The sequence below is a fragment of the Chaetodon auriga genome, chromosome 14 (assembly GCF_051107435.1).
Source record: "Chaetodon auriga isolate fChaAug3 chromosome 14, fChaAug3.hap1, whole genome shotgun sequence".
Taxonomy (NCBI): domain Eukaryota; kingdom Metazoa; phylum Chordata; class Actinopteri; order Chaetodontiformes; family Chaetodontidae; genus Chaetodon; species Chaetodon auriga.
The window spans coordinates 9,067,378-9,093,861 of NC_135087.1; the positions used below are offsets into that span (position 1 = coordinate 9,067,378).

General features: G+C 43.2%; 1 protein-coding gene across 2 annotated transcripts; it reads left to right on the forward strand.

The window, feature by feature from the left end:
• Positions 1-2,993: 2,993 nt before the first annotated feature.
• Positions 2,994-25,581, forward strand: ddhd1a (DDHD domain containing 1a). Of its 2 annotated transcripts, XM_076748402.1 has the most exons (14): positions 3,354-4,294; positions 6,071-6,247; positions 11,002-11,103; positions 14,772-14,900; positions 16,512-16,659; positions 18,804-18,913; positions 19,176-19,282; positions 19,376-19,638; positions 20,321-20,396; positions 20,573-20,722; positions 20,917-20,981; positions 21,068-21,240; positions 21,785-21,982; positions 22,077-25,581. In XM_076748402.1, exons 1-14 carry the CDS (start codon positions 3,496-3,498, stop codon positions 22,262-22,264), a joined length of 2,685 nt encoding a protein of 894 aa, XP_076604517.1. In that variant the 5' UTR covers positions 3,354-3,495; the 3' UTR covers positions 22,265-25,581. The 2 variants fall into 2 exon arrangements, with proteins under 2 accessions (XP_076604518.1, XP_076604517.1); XM_076748403.1 differs by lacking the exon at positions 11,002-11,103 and having other exon boundaries at positions 2,994-4,294.
• Positions 25,582-26,484: the final 903 nt, after the last annotated feature.

The window sequence follows — 26,484 nt, forward strand, 5'->3', positions numbered from 1 at the left end:
AACACCAAAAGGTACACAACACCTCCACAGAGACACCAGCATAGCTGCAGTTGGAGCGTAAAAGTCTAAAAACTTCACCTGGGATTCGTGTGATTGCTGCAGACAAATTTCTAAACTAACCCTCAGAGGCTTCCCAGATGTACGCGTCTTGAACATAACACCATAATGTTTCCCAGAATACAGAGTAAGCACTTTGAGATTATTTGCTATTAATGAAAACAATTAGGGGCTCAGGCTCTTGGTAGCCTGCCAACTACTGTTTCAACATTTTTTCCTTCCTTGCAAGTGGAATTTGAACTCTCTAAATTGCTTCCCTTTAGTAACAATGCTGTAAACACCCTCCAATCCCCTCTCAAACGTCTGCCCATGGTCAACATCACCTCAGTAACTGCTAGTGACATGTGCCGCGGATCGGCCTTGTAGTGCATCCAACCACCCCACCTTAGCGAGATGGTGCAGCTCAGGGAGACCAAACAGACCCGGTGAAGTCGGTCGGCAGACTGTTCCATTTACCCTGAGTGTTGGATTTCTTTATTCAACAGAGAGATCCTCCATCCTGAAATAGGTGGCTAAAAGAGGGTGAAGCAGAGGTAAAAAGAAAGACAGAGGAGGTGAGGAAGAAAGAGAAGAAAGCAAAGCGAAAGAAAACAGAGTAAGGCCAAGAGCAGAGATGGGTGGATGGACTTCCACTCAATCATCTCCCATGTCCCAGCAACCCTTGCCTGTCTGATGGAGCGGCAATGGCCCGCGCGGAGACATCAAGCACATTCCAAGAGTCGGCCCAATTACGGGCAGATGAGGGGCAGTTCTCTTTGTTTAAGAACAAAGCCAGAAGTGACACAACTGGTCTTTAAAGGGAGCTCTCACAGCCGTGGCTGAGGAGAGGGGGGCCCAGAGGGTGGGGGAGTTGACCAGCTGGTTATAAATATCTATTTGGTCAGTTACTGGAAGGAAAATTTGCAGTTTGTTTGTCATCCACTCATCCAGGTGGTGGGCCTGGTGGTTGCAAAACATCAGAACAGAGAGAGAGAGAGAGAGAGAGAGAGAGAGAGAGAGAGAGAGAGAGAGAGAGGCCAACCTGTTTGAGTGTGACTGCCAGAAATGAGGAATTTGACTAATTCTTATATGAAAGCCACATGTCATCCTCTAGTGTAAACCTGCAGAGGGAGACAGCTCTTGGAAAGATCTCATTGCATACTTAACCCAGTAATTATTCTGGCCGTACAGATTAGATATTACTGCAATGTGAATTAGTCTTGCACTCACAATTACGCAATCATAGAGCAATTTTTAATCATTTTCATCTGGCAAATACCAATATTACAACATTCATGTTGAGTTGACTGGGCCTGCAGAACATTCTTCATAGAGCAACTTATAACTAATTAAGAATAATGACAAAAAAAAAATAAGTTAAGCATCTTGAATTTTCCTGGATTTTTGCCTGAGTTTGTTCTGTTCAAAAGTTTGAAATGCAATGAGAAGCTTGTGTGGGCTATGGATTGTGAATAATTGTTGCAGTGGCTCAAATTGTCCTGCTCTCAGTCTGTCCTTTGAGTATCAAACACTTGCTCCCAATGGGCTAGAAAAGTGTAAAAAGTTTCTTTGTTGAAAGTGAGCAGGGGCTATGTGTTGCTTGAATTCAGTCGGATACAGTGGTTTCAAAAGATTTAATGTGGGCAAAAACTATACAACGCCCACAGAAGCATCTCAAACCACTTGTGCAGAATAATCTACGTCTCAGTTGTCTGTCCATAAGCCCAATGTGTTCCAAACAATCATCATTTTGCCAAATAGAGCTGCATACACTGCTTCCACATTGTGCTATTGCCCTCAAAAAATCCAAAGCTCCTCCAGAAGCTGTGTCTTGTCGTGAAAGACCACATTTTTTTTTTTTTTTTTTTTACAACTACCTTTAAAGCCTACAGGGGGTGTGAAATTGATACTAAAAACACTGATTTTGGGTGGAGTAACACTTTAATAACGCACATTGTGCAAGTGGTTGTTGATGGCCAGAAGCATAGAGTATTGGACTGCAGAGGGGCGGGACGAGTTTAAAGTTTAATTCCCACTCTGCAGTAAATTAGAACACAGCAGGGTAATGTCTGTTTATCCCAAATACAGCTGCCTGGGCCTCTCTCCTATCCTTCTCCTTCTCTCCCCACAGACCACACCACGGCCCCAGGATCACCTGGAGCAGCAGCACACACACAAACGGCGCTACACAAAACACACATTATGCAAACACATGCACTTGCATAAACAAACAAACCAGCACATGCGTGCACAGATTCAAACACAAACTCACACTGTACTCATGCACTTGCACACAAAGATGTAAACACACTGGCTGCACACTAGAACAGATACATCACAAATAGATTTTGGAGTTCAATGACACCAGTGAACTTAAACTGGGAGACGTTTACTTTGTTGCTCTTTGCTTCATTTTTTTTTTAAAGGGATGATTGCATCTATCTATACTGTATCTCACCATCCAAGCATACAAGTTATATCAATTATATATCAAGATTATTTCTGGAAAATTGTTGCATTGAAGCTGTGTCAGAAAGGTGTTTATTATGCTCTATTTAATATTTTGTGGCTGCAGCAAAGCTTACAGTGATGCTGTATTAGTTTCTGTTATTTTGTCCACCCCTGTGATGAGAAAGTTTGCAGTAGTTTGTAATACAGTTTTTTTAGAGAGTAAATTTACTCTACCTGCAAAAGAATAAGGCCAGATGGGATTAGCTTTATAATGAGTAGGTCTTTGCTGCCCTCTAGTGTGAAGTCAAGGCATCGCATGTAGTAAACGTTTAAATCGAGGGGGGTAACCATTAATAAGTGTTTGTCTCCATCTACTGCACAAGAGGAAGAATGCATTTTATGAACGGAGGGGGATAGGAAATAAACATGCCGTCACGTTTGCGCAATTTCTACGTGCGCGTTCACGACGGAATCCTGTGATCTATGCGTCAGCTGTCAAGCCACACACACTCGCGCGCGCGCGCCCACATTACACTACTGTCTCTATGCAAGATTTGTTTGGACAACGAATGAATCAGAAATTCCACCGAGACCCGGAACACTGAAAGTATGATGACTGCATTACTACTCCTATCAAGAGGCAGTGAAGAGACTCGGTGACAGGAAAGTGGTCTGACACGGGTTTATATCAGGTAGAGGAGGAGAAAAAAAAGGCTGAACAGGTTTTCCGGTTGCAACGTTGCAGGCTTGCTAGCTAGCAGCGGAGTTCTCCAACCGGCTTCATTAGCTTAGCCAGCTAACAAGCTAACAGGGTGATGTAGCAACAGCTGCGGTGTATTTCAAGGAAATGCGGAGGGGAGCTCGTCGGGAGGTGTTTAATTTTGTTGAAATTTGAATTTTATATCTGTCTAGTATGAAACCCTGCGGTCGCCGTGGCGGACTAGTGAGAGCTTTGTTCAGGTGAAGTGACAGACGAGGGGGTAGGGAGGCTGGGCTGCTCAGATAGTTATGAGCAGTTTCAACATTACAACCAAGACCTCCACATTGAGCTCCTCTTTGAGCAGCGACGGAAAAGGTTCACCGGTCGGCGTCGACGCCACCAACAACAACAACAAGGAGTGGGGACTGGGAAGCGATGTGTTCTCGTTCTGTCACGAGATGAGTCCCATGGACGATGCGATGCAGGCGGGGATGTCCTCAGTCCAGTCGGGACTGGACGGGCACCTGCCGCTTCTCCACGCCAGACACCACGGCTCCCAGGACGGGCTGTTGTTGGACCTGGGCTCCCCGACAGCCTACCTCGACAGCAGCTCCCTGGAGTACAGCGACAACGACGGGAGCAACGCTGGTCCGTTGTTCGAGAGGAGAAAGAGGTCGCGGTCCAACAGCTCCAGACACCGCTTCAGCGAGGTGGTCACGGAGCTGGGTCCGGAGGAGGTGCGGTGGTTTTACAAGGAGGACAAGAAAACGTGGAAGCCCTTTGTCGGGCACGACTCCCTTAAAATCGAGCTTATGTTTCGGAAATACTGTGAGCTGAACCCTGGTGCAGCAGGCTCCCAGGTCAGCGCCGGGGAGGACGAGTGCCGTAATAACGGCGTGGAGAGCAGAGGGCTGAACGGTGCAGTGCCGGTGGAGACCAGGACCAGCAGTGTGCACGGAGGCCGGGGCTCCCTGGACACATCCACCGTGTCCTCAGACGAGAGGGACCTTGACAGCGTTGAAATCAACGTGGAGCCTGTTTGTGTTCGAGGAGGACTCTATGAGGTGGACGTTAAAGACAGGGAATGCAGTCCTGTTTATTGGAAGCGTGAGTATCATAAAATCAGATGATCACAGTCTGTCACATCATATTTTTGCTCTGCATCAGTCACAAATGATGTTGCAGGTCTCACTGGCACCATCACTAAGTGCATGTCCATACCTCCTTATGAATGCTTATACTGTACCTCATATATACTTTATATCCTGCAGCATAGTGTTTGACAACACACAGATCAATGACCCACAGAGGAGACTCACTCAAACTAGCAGCTGATTATTCTTTCACACAAGTTTTTTTTGCTGAGCCCTGCATTGTTTTGCAGTTTTTTTTTTACCAGCCAAGTAATTACTTAGTCCGGTCTTTTGAGAACATCTAAACGACAGAGGAAGCCGGTCTATTGGACTCAGCTGATCTGTGCTAACTAATTCATGGATATTTCCAGGAAAAGCCAGCGAACAAATGAAGGCGGTCACTATAGAAGCCTCGGAAAACCTGACCTCGATGAAAGGGTTCATGGGTAGCTGGTTCTTTTGAAGGTTAACGCCAAGTGACATTTAGAGATGCAGTTATTTTCCTGAACGTTCATGCTGTGGATGTAAGCCCTTTGTAGTGAGCTCAGACCCTCACTGTGCCTATTCAGCTTGGCCTGCACCGCTGTTAGCATAGTCTCATGTTAGCACTGAAGACCCCAGTGCACAACATCTGAGATGGAAACTAAAACAAGAGGAGATGATTTCAAGCGTAATCGAAAAGATATCAGAGAGAGGACAGTTCATGTCATGGGAGATGTGGAGTGGAGGGGTTGTTTATACACTGTAATCCAAGAAGTAAAATGTCTATAAAAATACAAACAAATGAAGTTTTTGGTATTTACTTGTAATAGCTTATTGTTCTAACATGTAAACATTCCAGAAAACAAGATGAAAAGGTCACATTGACTTGAGAAGACTTCAGACTTATCTTCTCTGGCCAGACCTTAACAAATGCTTGAATAGTACGTACTGTGAGCCTCTATCAGCATGTCTGTCCTGTCTATCTTAATCTTAGCGTTGTGGTGGACCCCTCTATCTGTAAATACTCATGTGTTTGTACGTTTGTTCAGATGAGCAGGCTCATACTGTGAGATAAGGCCCTGTCCCGTATGCCTACATTCAAAGCTTTCACTCTTAATCACCACCAGAGTATCAGTTAATAATGTCACTCAAGACTGTAATCAACACTGGCCTCGCTCCATAACCTACTGAGACTTGGCCCTCCTGGATTTGCCAGACTTGTTGAGTTGAATGAAGTCAGTTTATGTCATCCAGAGCTCATTCTGAAAGGCTAAATGATGCGCTGCTACAAAGTGACTATTTTAACATTTGGGAAGAGTTCTCCGTAAAGATGCCCTGTTTAGTTTTCTTGTAAACAAACAAACCTTATGTTTACATTCAGTGTTATTCACCGACATGCATTGAGCGTATCATTGAGCTCTTATGAGCGCTCGCACTCTTCCCTGCCTTTGTTAGCACATTGCATATCTTGGCGTCTTACTGCCAACTTTAGATTAAGTTAGTGGAAAATTGTGAGGCCATTGGCAGAAGTGTGTACCACGTCACACGCATGTGCCAAATACTGGGACCCACTTATAGAAAAACAGCTCTGTAATGCTGTGAGGGGTCAAAAACTCCATAGGGAACGTTTCCCATATGAAGCACAAAACAAAATGTAACACGACTTTATTTCGGTGAACATTCCTCCTCCTGGGCCCCAGACGGCATGTCACAAAGTGTCATACCTCTCTTTTGTATCTAAATCCATGCTGTTTTTGCTGCCTTACAGAGCAAGACCACATTCCAGTCATGAGAGGCCAGTGGTTTATTGACGGTACCTGGCTCCCGTTAGAGGAAGAGGAAAGTGACCTCATCGAGCAGGAACACCTGAACCACTTTCGCGGGCAGCAAATGCAGGACACCTTCGAGACGGATCTGGTGGTCAGGACCGTCGATAGCAAAGATGGTGAGAGAACGGGAAGGGGAACAGTAGAACAATAAGGATGTGTAGTATGATTTTAAAAATGTGTGCCGTAAGCCCCCAAATCTAGAAAAAGCTGCGTCAGTGTGTGTCAGAGCTTTGAAACAACACAGCACTGAAGCATCCGCTCTGGTAACTAAAATAACTATTATAATATAATAACTTGTAATGTATTAACTATGTTTGAGGGTGAATGTTATCATAGAGTGTGATTTGGTGCTGAAACAAAAGGCCAAAACATTATATCCCACTCACTTAAAAACAAAGTTATATACCTCTTCACTGCTGCATTCACAGCTCTGCAGTATTTTTATTCCAGGCAGGCAGCATCTTGTAAAAAACCAGCTTTGTAGTGCTGAGTTAGGGAAGTGAGGAATCGAAGTGGTCCCATAGGCATTATTAGTAATAAATTCCATTAAAAAGTAACGGCGTGGTCTTTGCAGTAAAGCCAGAAGAAAAAGCGCTGTGAGTCATAATTGGTGAATGATGTGACAGCCCTGCCTGCTGTAGTATCGATGCACAGTCAAGAGAAATGAATGGCACAGGTGCCTCCATTCATGTGAGCGCGGGTTTTGTCATGTCATGCTCCCAATGTAAAGCAGGTGCAGCTCGTACATTCTGGCACGTCCCTGTCGCAGGGGCTGGCTCAGGCTTTAGCTGAGAAAGGCAATAAGAAAGAGGTCCTTTGATTCAGCAGTCTCCTTAAGGCAGCCAGATCTGCAGGACCTTCACTTGGTGATGAATGTGTGGGTGTGTGAATGTGGCAGATAAATAGAGAGGAGCAGGGAGGAACAAGATGCAGCAACTGTTAAAAGGAAGTGGGAAAATGTTTAGTCTGCATCATAAGAACTGTGTGTGAGAGACACAGAAACATATATTATGCAAGAAACTGTCAGCCTAAATCAGCTAATAGCAGCTAAATCATCAAATTATCCTTATTTCCTGTAACCCTGATTGGTTGTTTGTGAATAATAACTGCAAACTGACTGTTAGTCACTGTTAAATTGCTATTAATCCCATGAAGTCGCAGTTATTTTTTTGTGCGTGTGTCTAGTACACTGCATTGTAGCTGACATGTCAGGACAGGAATGAACTCAGGCCTATAAATAAAGACATCACCAGAGCGGAGGAAAGTGATTACAGTAGGCTGGTCAGTCTTGCATCGTCGCTCTTCGTGTCACGCAGCCACTGGTACTTCCCTGAACTGACTCACAGAAGTTTTGAGAGAAAACTGGAAGGTCACTCCCAGTGCACAAGCATTCGTGTACATGAACACAAAAGATGTGTATACTGAAGCAGGTACATAAACAGGCCGAGAGGACAGAGGAGTCATAGACAGATTATCTGCATGCCAGGTGTGTGAAGGACACATACATTGGTTGTGTGACATTTGGAGGTCCCTCCATTGCACAACACACAGATCATATGATCATAGCTTCCCAGTGGGTGAGCTATATTACTGCAGGGGTGAATAGTTCAGTGTAATTCCACTCACCACATAATGAAGTAAGAAATATGTACACACATTTACGCAGTATATGTTATTAAAACCCAGTGTTATCTGCATTTTTGCATTCTTATAATTTCCTTCAATGCATAGAACTTGAAATATTATGGAGCATCTGCTTGAATCCCTCCTGCTGCCTTTGTTGGCAGATTGTTCTCCACTCCTATATTTAGCAGCGCGTTGAAAGGAGTGATAGATCCTGTTAATTTGTATTGTTTTAGTCTTTATCTCTGGGCGCCTTTACAGTAGAGTATTTTATCTTGGAACTAATAATCTGAAGTACTTGGAGCCATAAATCGGCTACCTTGAACTGCATTAAAATAGATAAATGGATCATAAAGTCAGCGAGCTGCGCTCTGACATTATCGCAGTCCACACATTACTCCTGCTATCTCTCCCCCTCCCTGTCTCCTTGTGTGTGAGTAGCTCGCTGAGACTAAAGATTAGTAAAGCAGGAGACATATGGTGGACATATCTGCGTGCTATGCAGGCATAACATCACAATGTGGGCAGAGCACTGCTGTGTCTGAATGTCCTGTTCTCTCATGATAATAATGCACTTTTCTGCGTATCTTCACAAATCATGAAGGCAGAATCAGAAATAACATCACTTATTTATGATAAAGTCCTGCTAAAGTAAAATCAATATTCAGTTTAAGTGCTCTTGTCATATATGAACAATGGTAGTAATAAGGGTTGATTTGATGGATTTTGTGAAACAGTGCATTTTGCTTTATCAAAAAGAGCTTGTCTAATCAATATTTCTAGTATTTATCTGTTTTCCCTCCCATATTCATCATCCCTTACTCATTTTTGTTGGCAGCGGGTGTTTGAGCAGATTGTTAAACCGTATTTCAGTTATTCAGACTGAAAATGGCCACAAGGGCATTACAGCTGGTGGATCCTATAAATTGTCCTTTCATGTTTAGATCTCCATTGGCCGAGCCGGACTGAGGAAAATGTTATTTGTAATGTTCAGAGGACTGAATAGGAAATGGAAGCAAACATTTAATTAAAAGTGGGTCCTGTGTATTCACTTAAAGCTTCTTGGATTTGAGTGTGCTGTATATGAGCATTGAGCAGGAGCCTATGGTGGAAACTATAGGGTGTGTCCCAGTCTGTCAGGCGTCTCATACGTCAAGGAAAAGTAAAGTCAGCGGGCTGGGCACTGGGTCACCCGTCAGCATAACTCTTTGGTATGCTTGAGGTAGAGAAGGCAAGGCAAGCAACAGTTAGTCTGTGTATACCACGTAATCATCTGCATGCTTATTTAACCATGGCATGAGGCTGGGGACAAACTGCACCATAGATGACTGACGCAGGCTTTCTTCTCACTACTTAGGTTTGGTTGTCACTTGTGATTAAGATATCAAGTCTTTTACCCTTAATCAACATGTGAGCGTCTAAATCTGCTACTCACTGTGACAACAATAGCTAGATTTGTATGGTCTGATCGGGACATTTGTGGTGATGGTGCAGTGGTGCGTTCAGGTGGCCCGAAAGTCATGTAGTGTGATCTAAAGCCATCACACAGATTGATTGATCCTCAGCACACCCACGTGAGGATTCTGTGGTTCAGATATTGTAGTCATTAGGAAACACCTATTTCTGGATGGATCCATCAGTGCTGTAATGCCCAGATGGACGTTACTAATAGCTTTTACAGCAAACAAACTTCCTGTGCACTCAGCAGGTCTCTCCCCCTCCTCAGCCTCTGCTGACATTTGCAAGTCTGATGTCTGTGTTATCACGGGAGGAATGATTTAGTCAGATCCGAGCTGAGGCTTGTAGACTTTGCTGATTTGATTAACAAATGCTGGTGAGGTCTTTTTAAATGTCAAATCGGGGTATCCGACTTTCACCCCATTCAGTCACTTTAATGCGCATAGAGCTGCTGTTAATTTGACTTTGATTTTAACTTGTACAGCCCCGATTCCAAAAGAGCTGTGTTAAGCGTTCCTGATTCCATGTAGTGATCCTTTTATACAATCATGTGTGTCACAGAGTCGTGAATCTCACGTGTATTTGCAAAAATCAATGTAGTTAAAACATTCAATATATTGTCTTTGTGCTGTTTTACATTGAGTATATGTCAACAAATATTAGGAAGTTATGCAGCGTTTCATGCAGCGATCCAACTTGTATGTAATAATCAGGACAATCACTTAGAATTTTACTAATCCAAAAAATAATAACCAAGAATTATGCATCATGCATAGTGTTCATGTTTGTGTTGCTGTGTACGTCATAAGAATAGCACACTAAGAGGAAAATTTAATTTAATTTGATTGCATCCTACCATCTATATCGCAGTTCACAAATTATTATTTTAATTGTGGAAAAACACAGCTTCATGTTAGCGTAGGATTGAAATTACTGACAGAAACTTTGTTTAGTGCAGGTAATTTCCACATGTTCATATTTGTGGAAACATAACAGCTGCCATTGTCCATCATTGACTCTTACATGCCTGCATTTTGGACTCCAGGTTCTGGAATACTGAAGCACTATTAGCACTATAAGTACGATTATAAAGAAAATAACGATAACATCAACATCACTTATTAATCCAAATGGAAACATTAGCATAGCTACTGCTAGATGCCGCCAGGAACTTTAAAGTTTTGTGGAGTTTGTTTGTATATTTGTGTTATTTGTTTATTATATGTGTTTATTTATTATATATTTGTTTCACTTCTTTGCAAAAGGTCTTGAAATGTTCACTCATTTGTGGTCTTTGGGCCACATGATAGCTGTATTTTTTCATTATTATTATCTCCTTATTTCAGTCGTGCTGTGTAGAAAAGGACTTAGTCCACTGTCTGTTTTTGAATATTCAGCAAACAAAAGGTTTCCTAAAAATACACACACATGCAGAGAAGTTTAAGATATGAAAGAAATGGTGGTGAACTGACATGTTTAGTCTTCACAGTGACGACAGTAGATTTCTGTAATGAGTGTGAAACAGATGCTACCTCAGTCATCTTTGGCATACGTCCAGCAGCGCTGCATTTTCAGGCTTAAGTGAACCCCGGCCTGTTACTAAGGCATTGTTTGTGGTTATTTTCATGACATCTACCTGCAGCCACCAGGCTCTATTTCCGGGGCCTTGAAGTGGTAACCTGATAGCAGCGCTGCTTGATAGACTGGCCTGCTTAAGAGTGATGACAGCGGTAGCCTGTGTGACTGACACCAGGGTAATGGCCATTACTCACTCTCTCTTGGTTGTTAGTTCTCTCCCACCTGCCCCCTTTTTACCTCCCTTTTCTGTTCAAATGGAGTGGATATCAGACGAGTGCTAAAACTACATGTCACAAGCGCAAGCGCTGCCAAGGTACTGTAAAATGCCAAGTTCTTTTTTTAATTTCTGCTGTATTAGATCTGCTAGCTTGTATCCTCTCTCCCAGTAGATCCTAGGTCCTTATGGAACTAGATTTTCCTTTCTGTTGTGGTTCAGACCTGTTCAATCTAATATTTAGAACTAGACCTAGGCTCAGTTAGAAACGGTTGTATTAAAATGGATTTAGGCTGCTCTCCCAGTTCTCCATTGCAGCCTTAACTGGGCCTAGATGCTAGAACTTCTCCCTTTGTGCTGTGGCCCACAGTTTGGTACTTCTGCTGTTGCTGCTTTTTGAGGAAACCTTTGCATCTGTCTCTTACCTCTTTGCTGGAGTAGTGAGCAGACAAACATGGGTCACTCAGCTACTGGGGCAAGACCCCTGAAACCAGTGGATGTGAAATAAATAAGCTGGTCCTCAAAAAGCCACCTTCTTTACCCCTTTGTATCTCTCCAGCCCAGTCTCCCACTTTCTCTCTCATTGCTTTCTTTCTCTCATCCCTTCTGGCAGTATGAGCATCATTAATGAACCACCATCACCAGCTCTCGCTCTAAGAGCAGCGAACAAAGCTCTCTGTTGAGAGCCAAGCGCAAGTGATGAGCTGAACAGAGGAGCTATTGTGGCCCTTTACTATAGCCCCCTAACATGGTGTGTAGAGTCACCCTCGTAGAGGTCCATCACTGTCCTAGTTCTGGGTGTATTGACCCTCATCAAGAATGCCAAACAGAGAGGTCTTGGGGTCTGTGTCCTCATAGTAAATCCAAGTGGCCATTGACAAAAAGCCTGCATAGACCAGAACAGAGACCTGTGGTTTTCCTGTCTGGATTGAGAGTACTAGAGAACTTTTTTTTTTTTACAAGCATTATATTAACATTCCTCTAATATTCTGTCTTTTCCCTCCGTGCTAGAGGTGGGAAAGCCCTATTGAAGGGAATGTGCAACCTGAGTCCAAAAAAAGTTGAGCCACTATGTAAATACAAACAGAATGCCGTCCTTTGCACATGAACTGTGGACTTTCTGACAACACTTAAGTGATGTGTTCCTGAGCCCATGTAGTAATATCCTTTATACAATCATGTGTTCACAAAGTGGTGAACCTCCCTCCATCCTCGCTTGTGAATGACTGAGCCTTTCCAGGATGATCCTTTCATACCCAATCATGATACTATCACCTGTTACCTATGAACCTGTTTACCTGAGGAATGTTCCAAACAGGTGTTTTTGGAGCATGAAACATGTTACTGGCATTAAATTCAAAAGAAGCAGATATTTACAAAAATCACTGAAGTCGATGAGGTCAAATATTCAATATATTGCCTTTGTACTGTTTTCAGTTGTCAAAAATAGATGAGGAAATGATCACATTCTGTTTTATTTACGGCGTCCAAACTTTTTTGGAGTTCTGGGCTGTAGCCGATGTTTGTCCTGCTAATGCCAGGAAGAAGTTGGACCTGGTATCTTGCCACTCTTCACAGCCCCAGACCAACGTCATAGCATATTGTACATAGGATACGTTTGAGGAGCCCTTCTTTTTCATGTCTTTCTGTGCTTCCTGCATCTTTTCCAAACTTTCCCACGCACGGCTTGCTTGCACTTCATCCCTTACATTTTAACCCTCTCCCTCCTCCTGTGTCCCTCAGTAATTCACCACAGCTTTGTTAGAGAACCCCCTCAGTAAACTCTTAAACCTTTCCTGGTTGACTGCCAGCTCCTTTGCACACTTTGATCCCCTTGTTTTCGCTTTCTTTCACAATGCATCGCCTTTCACTGTAAAACAGGAAGTGTCCTTGTGCAACCCCTAAGCATCACTCCATCGCACTAGCCGCATTTTCACTTGTTAGACCCATCAAACTAATATTTTATATGATGAAGCCAGCTGACTGGAGAAGTTCAGTATAGTTTCTGGATTGGATTAATACCTCCTGTTTTACAGTGGACACCGGCTACAAATAAAGCTCAACAGTCTGAAGTGGCTTCACCAATCCTTGTATAATAACAGTGCGCAGGTCCCATGCCAGCTGCCACTGTCCTTTTGTCCTTTGTCCTCGTTTGTAAGTCCATGAGGTAGATGAGGGAAGGAGGCCACTTTAAACTGTTCGAGATCAAGCCAAACTAGATGGTAAAAGGTTCCCTCCTCAGAAGAGGTGATCGTTCCCCTTTTCTGCTGTGGTGTAGTGAGACTTCGTGGTGGTAGAGGTTAAGCATATGTTCGCTTTGCTGTTGAGTGGTTTCATTTGAGGATCTGCAAAGATAAATGGAAACAGAGGACACTGGATGTAAACATATCTCTCACCTCAGGTTCCTCAGGAGCTTTATTGTTTTGTCTGACTGGAAAAAAAACCCTCTTCCCTTTGTTATTTCACATTTAACTAGTGCCCTTTACTTCAACACTTCTGTTCCTTTTGGGAAACTCTTCCTCCATACCCTTGTCCCTCTCCTTTAGAGGCAGCCATCCTTTCCACACTGGTTACCTCAGAGCGAACAGGTCTCAGCTACGGTGCAATAACTGCTTGGCCCTGTGGTCATGCTTGTCCAATGAAGAAATTAGCCTACAGAGGCCCATCTTAAGTCCACCATGTGACACACAAACACACATGATACATATTTTGTTTGATTAATTTACATGGGAATTGGAAAGAAAACCTTTCCTTGTCTCATGCCCTTTAGTCCTGACCCGTGTATTACAGAGGAATGTCTAACAAATGTCCAAATATTAAAGGGTGAATGAGAGGAAAGGACGCACAGGTCTGAAACATAACCATGTTATTGCCTGGTCATTTCTCCACTCCTCTATGATTGCTACATGCAATATCTACAAAAGACATTCAGTAAGTTTATGTTCTCAGTCCATAGCCATACACTTCTTCTAGCTTTTCATTTTGCATTGTTTGTGGGACGATGTTGTTACAATCTTGCAAAATGGTAATCTGGAACATTTTATTCCTCCAAGTACATTTAATCCCCAGATTGGCTCAGAGCAGTACAAAGAACCATGACTGTGCTCTGGACCTACGCCAACTTCCACCAATTTTATCCAGATGAACTCAACTGCACTGGACATTAAAAGGACATGCTGCAGAGACATAAATACCTCTCTCAAGTCAACCAGTTTCATTTATTGCGCTTAGCTTCTGTAGCAAATGGTGTCTCCTCTTTAGCCATACCTCTGCTCTTACTTGCTCCAGTCACTGCTTTGAAGCAACAACATGAGGACAAATTGAATGCAAAGTGTTGTGAATTTAGATATCAGGAATATAAAATGTCGTCAGCCTGATGATACACAAGCAGGACAGACAAGCAAGAGCTGAAATATGCGTTCATGGTATGTGATAGTTTGATGTGTTTTTCTTTCCAACTGCAGATCAATGCTCCAGAGTGCATTTGATTGAGCTGTGTCAGTAGATTGATTGTAGACATTAGCTTTTTTTGTACTGCAATTAATATGATGACAACTTAGTCTAACTCTTACAATGTCTTTGATCTCTCTCCCTCTGTACTCCCCTTGAATTTTATAACCATGAACCTTTGTGTCGGTGAACCTTTTCCCTTTTCCCTGATTTTCTATCTCCTTCTCTTTGCCCAATTTCCCACACCATCTGCCCTCCTCTCTTCCCTCTGTCCATTCATGCATTCACTCACTCCTCTCTCACTGCCCCCCCTGCAGCCATCCACAGTCTGAAGCTGAGTCGGACCCATGTGGATTGGCACAGCGTGGATGAGGTTTACCTCTACAGCGATGCCACCACTTCCAAAATTGCACGCACCGTCACCCAGAAACTGGGCTTCTCCAAAGGTCTGTAATGTACACACTGTCATTGTCCTTCTTATTATCACTACAAACAATGCCCTGATCATACTGTACATGTATGTTTGTGCTTATATCAATACTGAAGTCATCAATATATTACATTACATTGATAATAGAGTTTGGGGGTTTTTTTTGATAGTTTAAAGTGAAACAAGACTAATGCCTAGTCCACAGGTATGTGGGTATTTTTTAAAACAGTTTTAACTCCTTAAACATGAAGTGAACATGAAAACAGAAAAAACATAATTAAAGCACAATCAAAGCATGCATGCCAAACCAGCAGTCAGTGATATAATCCTTACCCGAAAGCCATGCTGGCCAATCAGAAGCCTGAAACAAAGCTATCACCGGTAGGCAACCTGCAAGTAGAGGTGCGGCCACTATATTACAAATCCTGCCTCCACCATAGTAGGATTCGTTATTTCGTGTCTTGTCCAAAGCCAGTGACGTATTTGGTCATAAATCAAAACACTGATTTTGATTCATTACAATTCGTAACATTTTAATCTTTCACCTAGCACAAAGAAATCACCCTGTGAATGTCAGCACCAGATTTCATGGCAATCAATCCAATAGTTGTCAAGATATGTGAGTGAAAATCCAAAATGTCAACCTCATGATAGTGCTAGAGGAAAGGTTAGGGAATCGCTAAAGTCTTTAGGGTTCATCCTGTGGGTGACATGGATGTCTGTACATAATTTCCCAGCAATCCATCCACTAGCGCTTAAGCTATTTCAGGCTGGACTAAGGTGGTTGACTGACTGACAACAGACCAACATTGCCATCTGTAGAGCTAGCATGGCTAAAACCTTTACTGCTTCTCGGTTTCAATCAGTCCTCACGTGTTCCCATTTTGCTGTACTTCTAATGCATAAATGATATATTTCTAGCTGAATTCACAGTGTGCTGCCATTTGCTATTACTCAACAGTTGTTCAAACACGGCTGGCTACAGTTCAGTCTCTTAACTGGATTAACCCAGAAAATCACTTGGTGTCCATCTTCTATTATTGGTAGCTAGCTTTGATCAAATGGCTCAAGTGTAATTGAAAAGGTGACAGCTGAAGATTGACCCTACGTCCAATGTTTGATCGGTACGGATGACTCCGATCTGATTCACAGTCTTCCAGCTCGATAGTTCATGTTCATCTCCTGCTCACAGGTTGTAAGAGGAGGTGTTGGCACTGGTTATCTCAGTCTCCCCTGACACACAGATGCTCAGTGATGGGAAATCTCCTTAGTGCTATCCAGACAGCAGCAAAGTCCATTGGCTCACATGACTGGACTAGACTGCAGGTTCTAAATAAGGACACGCACCAAACCCTTTAGGCATGTTACGACAAGAGTGTCGGGCCACAGTCACAGCAGGGCTTCGTGTCTCACCTACTGGCCTCTTTGGACTCAAAACAGCACGTTACTTAAACACCATCACTGAGATATTTATAGCCTTCAAGTGAGCAGAGTGGAAATGTGTGTATTTAGCGATACAGCACAGAAAATGCTGCAAATTAATTCATTTCTTAATGTAGAAAAATCACAAGTAAACGCCTAGCCAACAATAAGAAGGAGTCCAACCCTGTCCTCTGTCCACTTCCAGCCTCCAGCAGTGGAACACGGCTCCATCGGGGTTATGTCGAGGAGGCCTCCCCTGAGGACAGACCCCCTCTGACTACACACGTTGTCTTTGTGGTTCACGGGATTGGACAGAAGATGGACCAGGGACGCATTATTAAAAACACTGGAATGTGAGTTTGGCACTTTCATTTACACTTTTGTTTATTTTCTAGAGGTGATAAGGCAGGTTTAAATTCATCCACACACTAACCAAATCCAGTCTAAGTTGAGAAGAATCTCACCGGGGTGATGTGAAGTTTGTTTGTTCCTTTTCTCTTCTTTTTCAGACACACTTCTCGTTCTGTTTTGTTCTGTCTGTAACGGTACAGTCACTAAACCATGATAATATCTTGTTCCCTTAAATGGCTGTGAATTGTGCTATAGCATTTTCTCTGTGTTTTCTGGCCTCCTGACTAAGCTTATATGGCAGGTTGTGCTTTTCATTAACTGATGAGGGGTTTCAGATATCGACCTGTCTGGCAGGTTCTGATGAGCCTGTGCCAAGTTTGTAAATAGTTCATGTATGTAATGCACTACTACTGTTCTCACAGAAAAATGTAGGTGCTGCTCATTACATAGTAACAGCTGTTGTTTAAGCATTTGAATTACACTGCACCTGCAGCCTATTTAGTTTTCTCTCCTCCTCCCCTCATCTCTTTATCTTTCTCTCTCTCTTTGTCTTCTCCCGCTGTTCTCTTACTTTGTACTTTGTGTTGTTAAATTCCCTGCAATAAGGTGGCCATGAAAGCACCGAAATTTGAGAAGGGAACAAGGAAACATATTTTCCTGATGCATTGTATTTAGTGAGGCTCTGCAGCACAAACAAATGCAGAAACAGTGCAATATGTATGCAACGCATCAAAAGAGAAATATTTAAAAACACCTTTACATCCTAACGTTGTGTAAAAAGCTCTCTTAAAGTTAAAACACATTTCAAGCTTGTGCTTAGATGTGTGCAAAATCTAACTAAAAATCTCAGCATGTTAGATCAGCACAAAAAGAATTCTGTGTCCTTCCATTTTGTTGGGATGCTATTACGACTTTCAGAAATGGTATCTGACAACTTTGGCACAAAAAACAAAACTGTCATCATGACGTGATACCACAAACTGATCCGCTAATCTGCCTGTTAGCTTCTCTTTGTCTTCCAAAGGCTTAATAACATAAAGAGGAAGTTATTTTTGTGTCTTTGTGTGATGGCCTTGTGACATGTCTGACCCTAAATGGCACCAGTGCACTGGCCCTGGGCCATGAGCATTACAGGCAGCAGTACAGAACATGCGGACCGGAGCCATGTGTGTCTCTGTGTCACAAAGTTATCGTCTGGCCGCTGCCTACGGCTTAGGCCAGCTAAGCAGGTAAAGTAGACCAAGTCAAGCTGCAGAACACTTTAAGCCTCACTACCAGCTCCCTGTGGATTACAGCGTGCACACTTTCCTCAGCCAAGAGGAAAGATCAGCCTGACATGTCTAGCCGGTTCCTTGTTTTAATTTCAGCTCTGTGCCTTTCTGAGTGTCAGCAGCAGCAGCAGCAGCGAAGGAGGAAATTATGGGAGGTTTAGGGCATTATTATGCTCTAAAACAAAAACAGGCAATGTCTTTTAAGACCATTTTAAATAAAAAACTACTATGTCAAAGCTCACCGCCCAATTAATGCCAACTCAAAGGCTAGGGAATCCGTATGGGTGCAACACAGAAAGCTCTGTTGAGCAGCACTCAACCCTCCGAGCATTTAAGTTCCCCAGCAAAAGCAGTAGCCTGCAGATAGCCCAGTGCAAACCTGCATTAGGTGCCCCGTTCACAGACCAGTCCCCTAAAAGCCTCTCTCAGCCTCCATTTACCCATGTCAACACCCTGCCTCACCCTCACTCTCTTTGTGTATTTAGTGTTTCCTGCAAGCTAATGCTGCCCCATATAGGACTTGTAGCATTGCAGCCATTGTGTGTGTGTGTGCGTGTGTGCGTACGTGCGCTGCATGAGGGAAGCTGCTGCAACAATGGTGTTGATTTCTCAACATCGTGTGGTGTTTCATCACAATAATTCATATAAACCAAAAATCTTATGATATTTGAAATGAAATGGTCCCATTGTCATTAAATAATCACGATCAAAACATACAAAGTTATTATGGACAGCTGGTAACATAAACAAAGTGATAACATACATTAAATTCTGTAAACTTTATTATTATTATTCATTGCGATGATTGTTTCTAAATCAAACACTTCTGCCACCTCTTTGTATTTAAATGCTTTGGCTTCATTGTGTCTTTTCAGGCTGAGGGAGGGCGTGAGGAAGATGGAGGAGAAGCACTTTTCAGAGCACAATGACGAGCATGTGGAGTTCCTGCCTGTCGAGTGGCGCTCTAAGCTTGCACTGGATGGAGGTCAGTGTGTGTTTGTGTTGTGTATGTGTTTGCTCTTTGTCTGTTTGGTTTGTGCGGCAAGTGTGAGCAAGCGTGTTTTTTGTTAACTCTGTACAGAGTGCATGTATTTAAGTTGGTCTCGTGTGTTAGTCTTTCCTATTCTACTACAAAAGGTTAGGCAGAGGCAGAACTATAGAGAGGCCATGTGAGCGAATGAGTGCATGCACCATTGTTTGGCATTAGCTCTGTTTCATACTGTGATATTGGTTCTTTGCTTCCGTAGATACGGTAGACTCAATAACACCAGACAAAGTGAGAGGACTGAGAGATCTGCTCAACAGCAGCGCCATGGACATCATGTACTACAACAGCCCCCTCTACCGGGATGAGGTGAGGACTGCACACTTCCAGAAACCAGGAATTTAAAGTCCTCTGCCACCTACTATTTCTCCTTAAACCCCCCCCCTCTGCCTGTCTCTCCAGATTACCAAGGGCCTGACCCAGGAGCTAAACAGACTGTACACACTTTTCTGCTCCCGGAACCCAGAGTTTGAGGAGAGGGGAGGCAAAGTGTCCATTGTGTCCCACTCCCTCGGCTGCGTCATCACCTATGACATCATGACCGGGTGGGATCCTGTGCGCTTCTGTCTGCAGGAGCATCACGCTGTGGAGGATGAGCTGGACCTGCGCTGGATGTCCTATGAGGAGAGGCACCTTTTAGAGCAGCTGCGGCACACAAGGACGAGGTAGAGCTTGCTAATGTAGATCTTCAGTAAGGGACTGCATTTAAAGCTGGAAGGACCGTACAGAGATTTTTTGGGGAAAGTATTGAGTTTACGCGGCTGCAACAATACTAACCAGTGAAGTTGCTGGGTGTTAAATTTGGACGGATATTTCTCTCAATATGAACTAATAGTACAAGCTGATCGTACCTTTCAAACCACTCTCTCCTTCAATTTCAGTTTCAAACTGAGGAATTATCTTTCTTTTGTACACTTATAATACAGTTCTCTCATCTCATGCTCTGTTTTCAGGTGTCCAAGTGGTGTTTTCTGTTTATTTCTGTAAGGCAGCAGAGTATTGTAAAGCCTCGTGTTCAAATGGGAGGGGGAAGGCTTTTAATGCATCTCCTCTGCACCACACATCGCCGTGTGTGTGCATTATCATTTAGTGTGCGCACCATTACCCTAGATCAACAAGTTTTTTTCCCCAGAGGCCTCTTGTTTGTGAGCAGCACTGAAATTGTTTGATGACAGTCTTAAGGACAAATGTTTTCTAGAAACGATGTGAGAATCAGTATGTAGAATATTTGTAGGTGGCTTGAGGTTGTAATAATGCATTAGGGAATATTAAAAAAAAAAAAAAAGAAAAAAAAAAGGATTTTATCAGGGCTGATTTTAACACAGTGCCCCTGTCTCCTTCGAACAGGTTACGAGAGCTGGAAAATCAGCTCCTGACACTGGAAGCCTCTAAACCTTCAGCACCCCCAGCCCTCAAATTTAAGGTAAGCCATGAACGTACTGTACTGCATGTACAATGTGACATTATAAAAGTGATTTCAGCTGCAAGGATATTCATTAAAAAGACTAAACTGTCACACCAAATGCTAGTGCTTTGATGTTAAAACCAAAGAAAACCTTTTAGGACATTTGTATCATCTTTGCACCTTCTGTCTCTCAGGTGGAAAACTTCTTCTGCGTGGGTTCTCCTCTGGCAGTGTTCTTGGCCCTGAGAGGGATTCGCCCTGGTACCAGCTGCCACCAGGACCACATCCTGCCCACCACCATCTGCAGCAGGCTCTTCAATGTCTTCCACCCCACAGACCCTGTGGTCAGTCTCCCTTGATTGTCCCAGCCCACACAGATGCTCTGTCTCACTCAGGCTTGTGACAGAAACCCCCCACCCCCACCCCCCACCCCAATTGTTTTTACTGGTCTTGCCTTTTTTCTGCTGTGCTCTGCTAATAGAAACCAGACCTTTGTATTCACTCGGTCATTTATCTGTCGTTTTATTGCTTTGTTCAGGCCTACAGACTGGAGCCCCTCATCCTCAAACATTACAGCAATATTGCACCAATCCAGATACACTGGTAAGAATCTTACATCGTGTCCCTCGTACACACACAGACTGCTTGTATGTGTGTTCTAAATATTTGGGGTGTGTTTTCTCTCTCAGGTGTAGCGCCACTAACCCCACACCTTACGATGAGATCCGGCCTACCTTCCTGAACCCAGTCAAAGACCCAACATCCGACACTGAGAGCATCCCCAGCCCCAGCACATCTCCTGTCCTCCCCCGCAGGCACTACGGAGAGTCCATCACCAGTCTGGGCAAGGCCAGCATACTGGGTAAGACCCTGCTGTCACTTCTCAAATTCTGGTCCACACATAGCTCTACTTCATCAGAAAAGTCTTTTACAAAGATGACTGTAAGAGTCCTTACATGTGGCTAGAACAGTGAAAAGTGTCTGGGGGAAGAAATTAGGAAATATTCCCTTTTTAATTCATGCAGTTTTTCCACAGTTGCTTTTAAAGCTAGCACAGGGAAATAATGTCTTCTGACAGCAATGGGAAGCCCAGAGAGAGAGCTGAGTCGATTAAAATTCACTCTGGAGGTAGTCCTTATTCCATACGTAGTCCTGTCTCTCCTGTGACATTCAGTGTTTGAAGTAATGTGAGACGCTCACTTTGACTCCAGGCCTGTGTCAACAGTGCCATCATGTGGACAGATGGAGGATGGGCTCATACACTCTGCTTCTGCTATACGAAGAAATAAACTGAATTAAAGTATCTGCTGTTTGTCTAGTTTTTGTCTTGTTCTGAACCACATCCCGCTCAGCATATCTCTCTTCTCTCTCTTTCTCTCTCTCTCTTCCTTCCACACTCAATGCAGGAGCGGCGAGCATTGGCAAGGGCATCGGAGGCATCCTCTTCTCACGTTTCTCTCGCTCCAACAGCCAGCCCTCAGTGTCCTTAGGACTTGAGGGAGGGGCAAACGCTGAGGAGGACGAGCAGAAGCGGACAGAAAGCCAGTCAGCATACGGCCTCTCCAGCATGATTCGGCCCACTTCACCCATTGCTGACACATCACGTTAGTTCACTTCACCTGTCCATTACTGAACAATCACAGAGAAAGTCTCACATCTGTCGGTGGGTGTCATAATGTCTCTATTTGTGTCTCACAGTGGAACTGGAGCGGCGCATCGACTTTGAGCTCCGAGAGGGTCTGGTGGAGAGTCGCTATTGGTCAGCGGTGACCTCACACACAGGTTACTGGTGCTCACATGACATAGCACTCTTCCTGTTGACCTTCATATACAAGCAGAAGGCGGCATCCTCCGACCCGGCAGAAGATACACCAGAGCCAGACTGAAGCGGCACATTTCTCAAAATGCATACACACTTGAATGGTGTCTTATAGCTGAGGGGTTCGTCTTTTCAACAAGACACGAAAATAACTTGAAAACTTCAGTCATTTATTTTTCATGCACACAAACTGCTCGATTACACTAATCATCTTTTTTCCTATAGCTCCCTGTGATCCAGCTCTTTTAACACTTGGGAGTCATTACTGACAAACTGACTTAATTCCAAGACGTGCATTTTTGTCTCTTTTTGTGTAGTTTGTACACAATTGCGCACCCTAAGGGTGAGTGTTGGACTAGGAACCCCTAAGGAGGTGCACCCTTTGCCAGTATGACCACAAGCTTCATATGAACATGGAATACAAGAGGATTTCGATGCATCGGAGTTTGTTGCAGCCAGAGGCAGAGAGCTCGAACTTCATCCCCCGTTCTTCAACCTTAAACAGCTGCAGCCTGTTGATAAAGTGTCCATACGTTCCCTCTGAATCAAAACTTCATCCAGCCTCTCTCCCACAGACTCACTCTGGAGCCTTGTGACACTCTTGCCTGACCCTCAAGTCTATGAGGCCTCGAGTTCTGTGTCCGTGCATTTAAACCTTTCTTTTTACATGAAGGAGAGGGAAAATTAGTTGACAAAACTGCTAGTTTTATCTTTTACCTTTAGCTACTACATTGAGAAAAGCAATGGATGCTCACAAGCAAATGCAATGCCTTTGAAAATTAGCCAAATTCAATTATTCATGCAGAATATTACTGTTAAGTTCTTAAAAACATAGGGCATTATCCCTTTAATAATGTTTTGGAAGTACAAAGAAAGACATAACAACATTTCTGGTTTGTTTTTCCTCCTCTGTGTTCCCCTGTTTTTAGCATTGACTCTTGAAATAGATGTGCACCAAATGAAAACACACACAAAGCTCCACTTTTATCTACTGCACAGTCAACTAAAACAGAATTTCCTTTTAGTGTTCAGTTTTCTGCACCAGGAACAAAATGTCTCTTACAAACACAACTGTTACAGCTGAGCTTCACACAGGACGGCGTCAGTTTACAACCACATGAGTCTTGTGTTGTCACGCGCACGTTTTACATTTATTCTCAATGTACAGTTATTTTCTTACGCCCAGTTTATGTCTAAAAATCTCTTGATGATGTCATTTACAAGACAAGAGGTCTCACACGAAAGCAATCACAATCGCTCCAACAAAACTCCACGCTTCTCTGTCCAGGCCACATTACAGAGGGAACCTCCTGTGCTATATCTTTATATTGCTATCCAGATGAAATCAGTGGTGCAAGATGTATTTTTTCTTAACAAAAAGAAAAAAAGAAAAAAAATGTTTTTCCTAGACGTTTTCAGGCTCTTGTGGGTAGAAAACACGGATCTCATCTTGGGGAAAATGGGATTCAAACATGCGGCCAAATAACATTCATGTGTCTGACTTATTAGCTGCTCTGCTTTAGTCGTGCTAAGGCTAATTCCTACTCTGAAAAACTAAGAGTAAAAGCAGCTGGATTTTTGTGTGGAGGCTTTTGTGATACATTGCACACAAAAGTTAACTGTATCACGTTTGCCTTTTTTATTTTTTATTTGTGATCAAGTTACACATTCCCCTTTTGAGCAATGCATACGTCTGCTTGTCTTCTCATTCATGTGAAAATTGGTTTGTTTAAACTTAAAAATCTGTGTATTTTCCAGCCACAAAAAGAAATGAAAATGTGGACAACTGGAGGCAGCAAATCATGATATTTGTTTTCTGGAAGTAACATTTGCTGCTTAACGTGACTCTTGCCTTATGTATGTCAGAGCAGTTTAGAAAAAAGCAAACGCTCCAGTCGTGACGGATCTCACGCCAGTCAAATGTGGCCCTTTTGAAAGCGCGCCCAGTAATAATCGTGGAGAGGTAATAAAACGTGCTCTGTTTGCATGTTATTAATAGTAAATAGATGTTGGAACAAGAAGACATTGCAGAGAGTGCCAACACACATCTGAGAAACTGCTTTGTGTTCTTTATTGAGTACAAAACCACATGATTTTTTTATGGATTTCTAATTAAACCATTACTAAGACATTTGCAATGGATGAAAAAATGGCATTACCCTCAGATTAACGTTCTTGGGGTTAGTTGCATGTGACAGACTCGATCATCCTCAGTGTCATATTTTCTTTGTGTCCTGCTTGTTGCAATATCGGAGTTATGTAAGAGCTTATTTTAATTTGCCATGTCGCAAGCTGCTGCTTTACTGTTCCACGCAATCAAGGGCTGTTGTTGACTGGTCCTCCACTGAATGGAATCCATTTATTGGTTTTTAATGTCTGTGTTATTTATGCAAAGGCCTAGTGAGTGAAACCAGGCTGCCTGTCGGATGACCAGATGTGTGACTGAAGAGTAGCTTGGAAGCAGGGACAGATGAGGGAGAGGGCTACAAAAGTGTTTCTATATTTGATCTGGTGGATCTTGCCCATTCATCAGTGATCAATTGCACAGAAATGACATAGAAAATGGCCCGTTGTTGATTTTATTTATTTTTTCGGAGCTTGTTTTACATTGGATGCAGAAAGCTTGTTACTTGGACAGCAGGCATGCAGTTTACTTTGCAAACCTTGGACATGTAATGCACAACAGAAGGACAGTTCCAGTGTTGCCCTCTGCATCTTTAAGTCACACTGTATGGGTTATGGAGTGGGACGGACCATTAAAACAATAACAATGTGCTTGCCAGTGTTCATGATTTGGTTGTGTTTCCAAAAACGTATGTAAAAAATTTGTATATTGTCCCTTCTCTTCTCGCAACTCTTAATTCAAGCACAGATTTTCAACTGTAGTCACTCTGCTTGCTTCAAAAAAGAACGAAAAAGTTTGTCAAGATTCGTTGTACTTTTGAGCATATGAGCATTTAATGCACAGCATTTTGAATGATGTATATGTTTCTTGTTAAAGGCACCATAAGCATCAGGGAAATGTCTGCTGTTACATGTTTTGTAGATTGAACACTGTTGCTGACACCAGTTTGAAGCCATCATTGCGAAAAAGCATTAATAGCTCTCACATACGTGTCTTTGAAATGTTCTAATAGAGAGCGGCCTGCAGTCATATGTAGTCAGTCACTGGGTGGGAAAATGAAACAAGCATTGAGTTTCATCGTGGGTGCACTGACAGAAACGTGTTCAGTTTGTGTCCGGTAACACTGCTCCTCTAACTTTCAATGGAAAAGTGTTTTTGTCTGTCCTTAGAGCTGTGCAATAACCCATGCCTGTAATGGATTCTAACTGCCATCCAAAGCACTGTATTTATTTCCTATTATTAAAGCATTTCTTTTTTTGGATACAATGGCTGCTTCTTCTTAATCTGTCACATCCCTCAGATAATAGCAGGGGGAAAAAACATTGAATTTGGAATCTGTTCTTTGCCGTCGCGTGGGAGGAGGAGGTTGACCTTTTTGGAGGAAGATGGTCTCGTTGCTCATTTCCAGGCTGATGTTGGAGGACAATAGAGCCATTTGTTCGTTTGAAGCTCAGATCAGATTCTTTCCGCGGCGCACCCCCCAATGTGAGTAACAAAGCTGACTTATAGATCGTGAATAGGCCACATTGTAATCCTCAAGCGGTTATGGCTTCCACATGAGTTACCAGCGATTTAATGCTGTTAAGCAACATCTGCAGAGGCAAGGCCCACAGATGGGAGCAGTTAGAACAGAGGTGACTCTCATAAATAATGCATTTGGCGCTGCTGTTCTGCGTTTGGCCAGAAGAGGTCAGTCATCTATAGGTAATGCTGGAACAAAGACTCCTATTGACCATCTGTTGCCCATTCCTATCTCTCCATTCCTGTCTCCATCTATTGCCCTTTACTAATCTGTACTTGTGTGACTTAATCATTTCTGTTTTTAGGTTTGTAAGGAACGTTAAACTGGCATAAAATGTTCTACTTGCTGAAATATCACACCAACTGCAATCAAAAACGCTGGAACTTGGTGTAAACCTCTGGAAGCCCTTCCCTCACATCCTCCACCTTTCTGCTTCCACATCATCAGCAGCAGCAGCCAAGCCAAGCTCCCTATCTGACTCTCCTGCTCTGCATCTGACTGACTCAGATGTTTACTCTGCAATTAAAACACAGCCTATAAAAGGCAACGGGTCGGGTGCCAGACGCCGACGAGGGGGTCAGAGCTGCAGGGAGAGTTTATAAATCGCTTTGATGCCGACTGTAGTCTGAAGGCCCAGATT

Excerpts from the sequence above, each read along its gene's own strand:
- ddhd1a (XM_076748402.1), top strand. The coding sequence starts at position 3,496 with ATGAGCAGTTTCAACATTACAACCAAGACCTCCACATTGAGCTCCTCT. Across the intron at positions 19,283-19,375 it reads GCCCCCTCTACCGGGATGAG|ATTACCAAGGGCCTGACCCA; the intron begins GTGAGGACTGCA and ends CTGTCTCTCCAG. Across the intron at positions 21,983-22,076 it reads ACCCATTGCTGACACATCAC|TGGAACTGGAGCGGCGCATC; the intron begins GTTAGTTCACTT and ends TGTGTCTCACAG.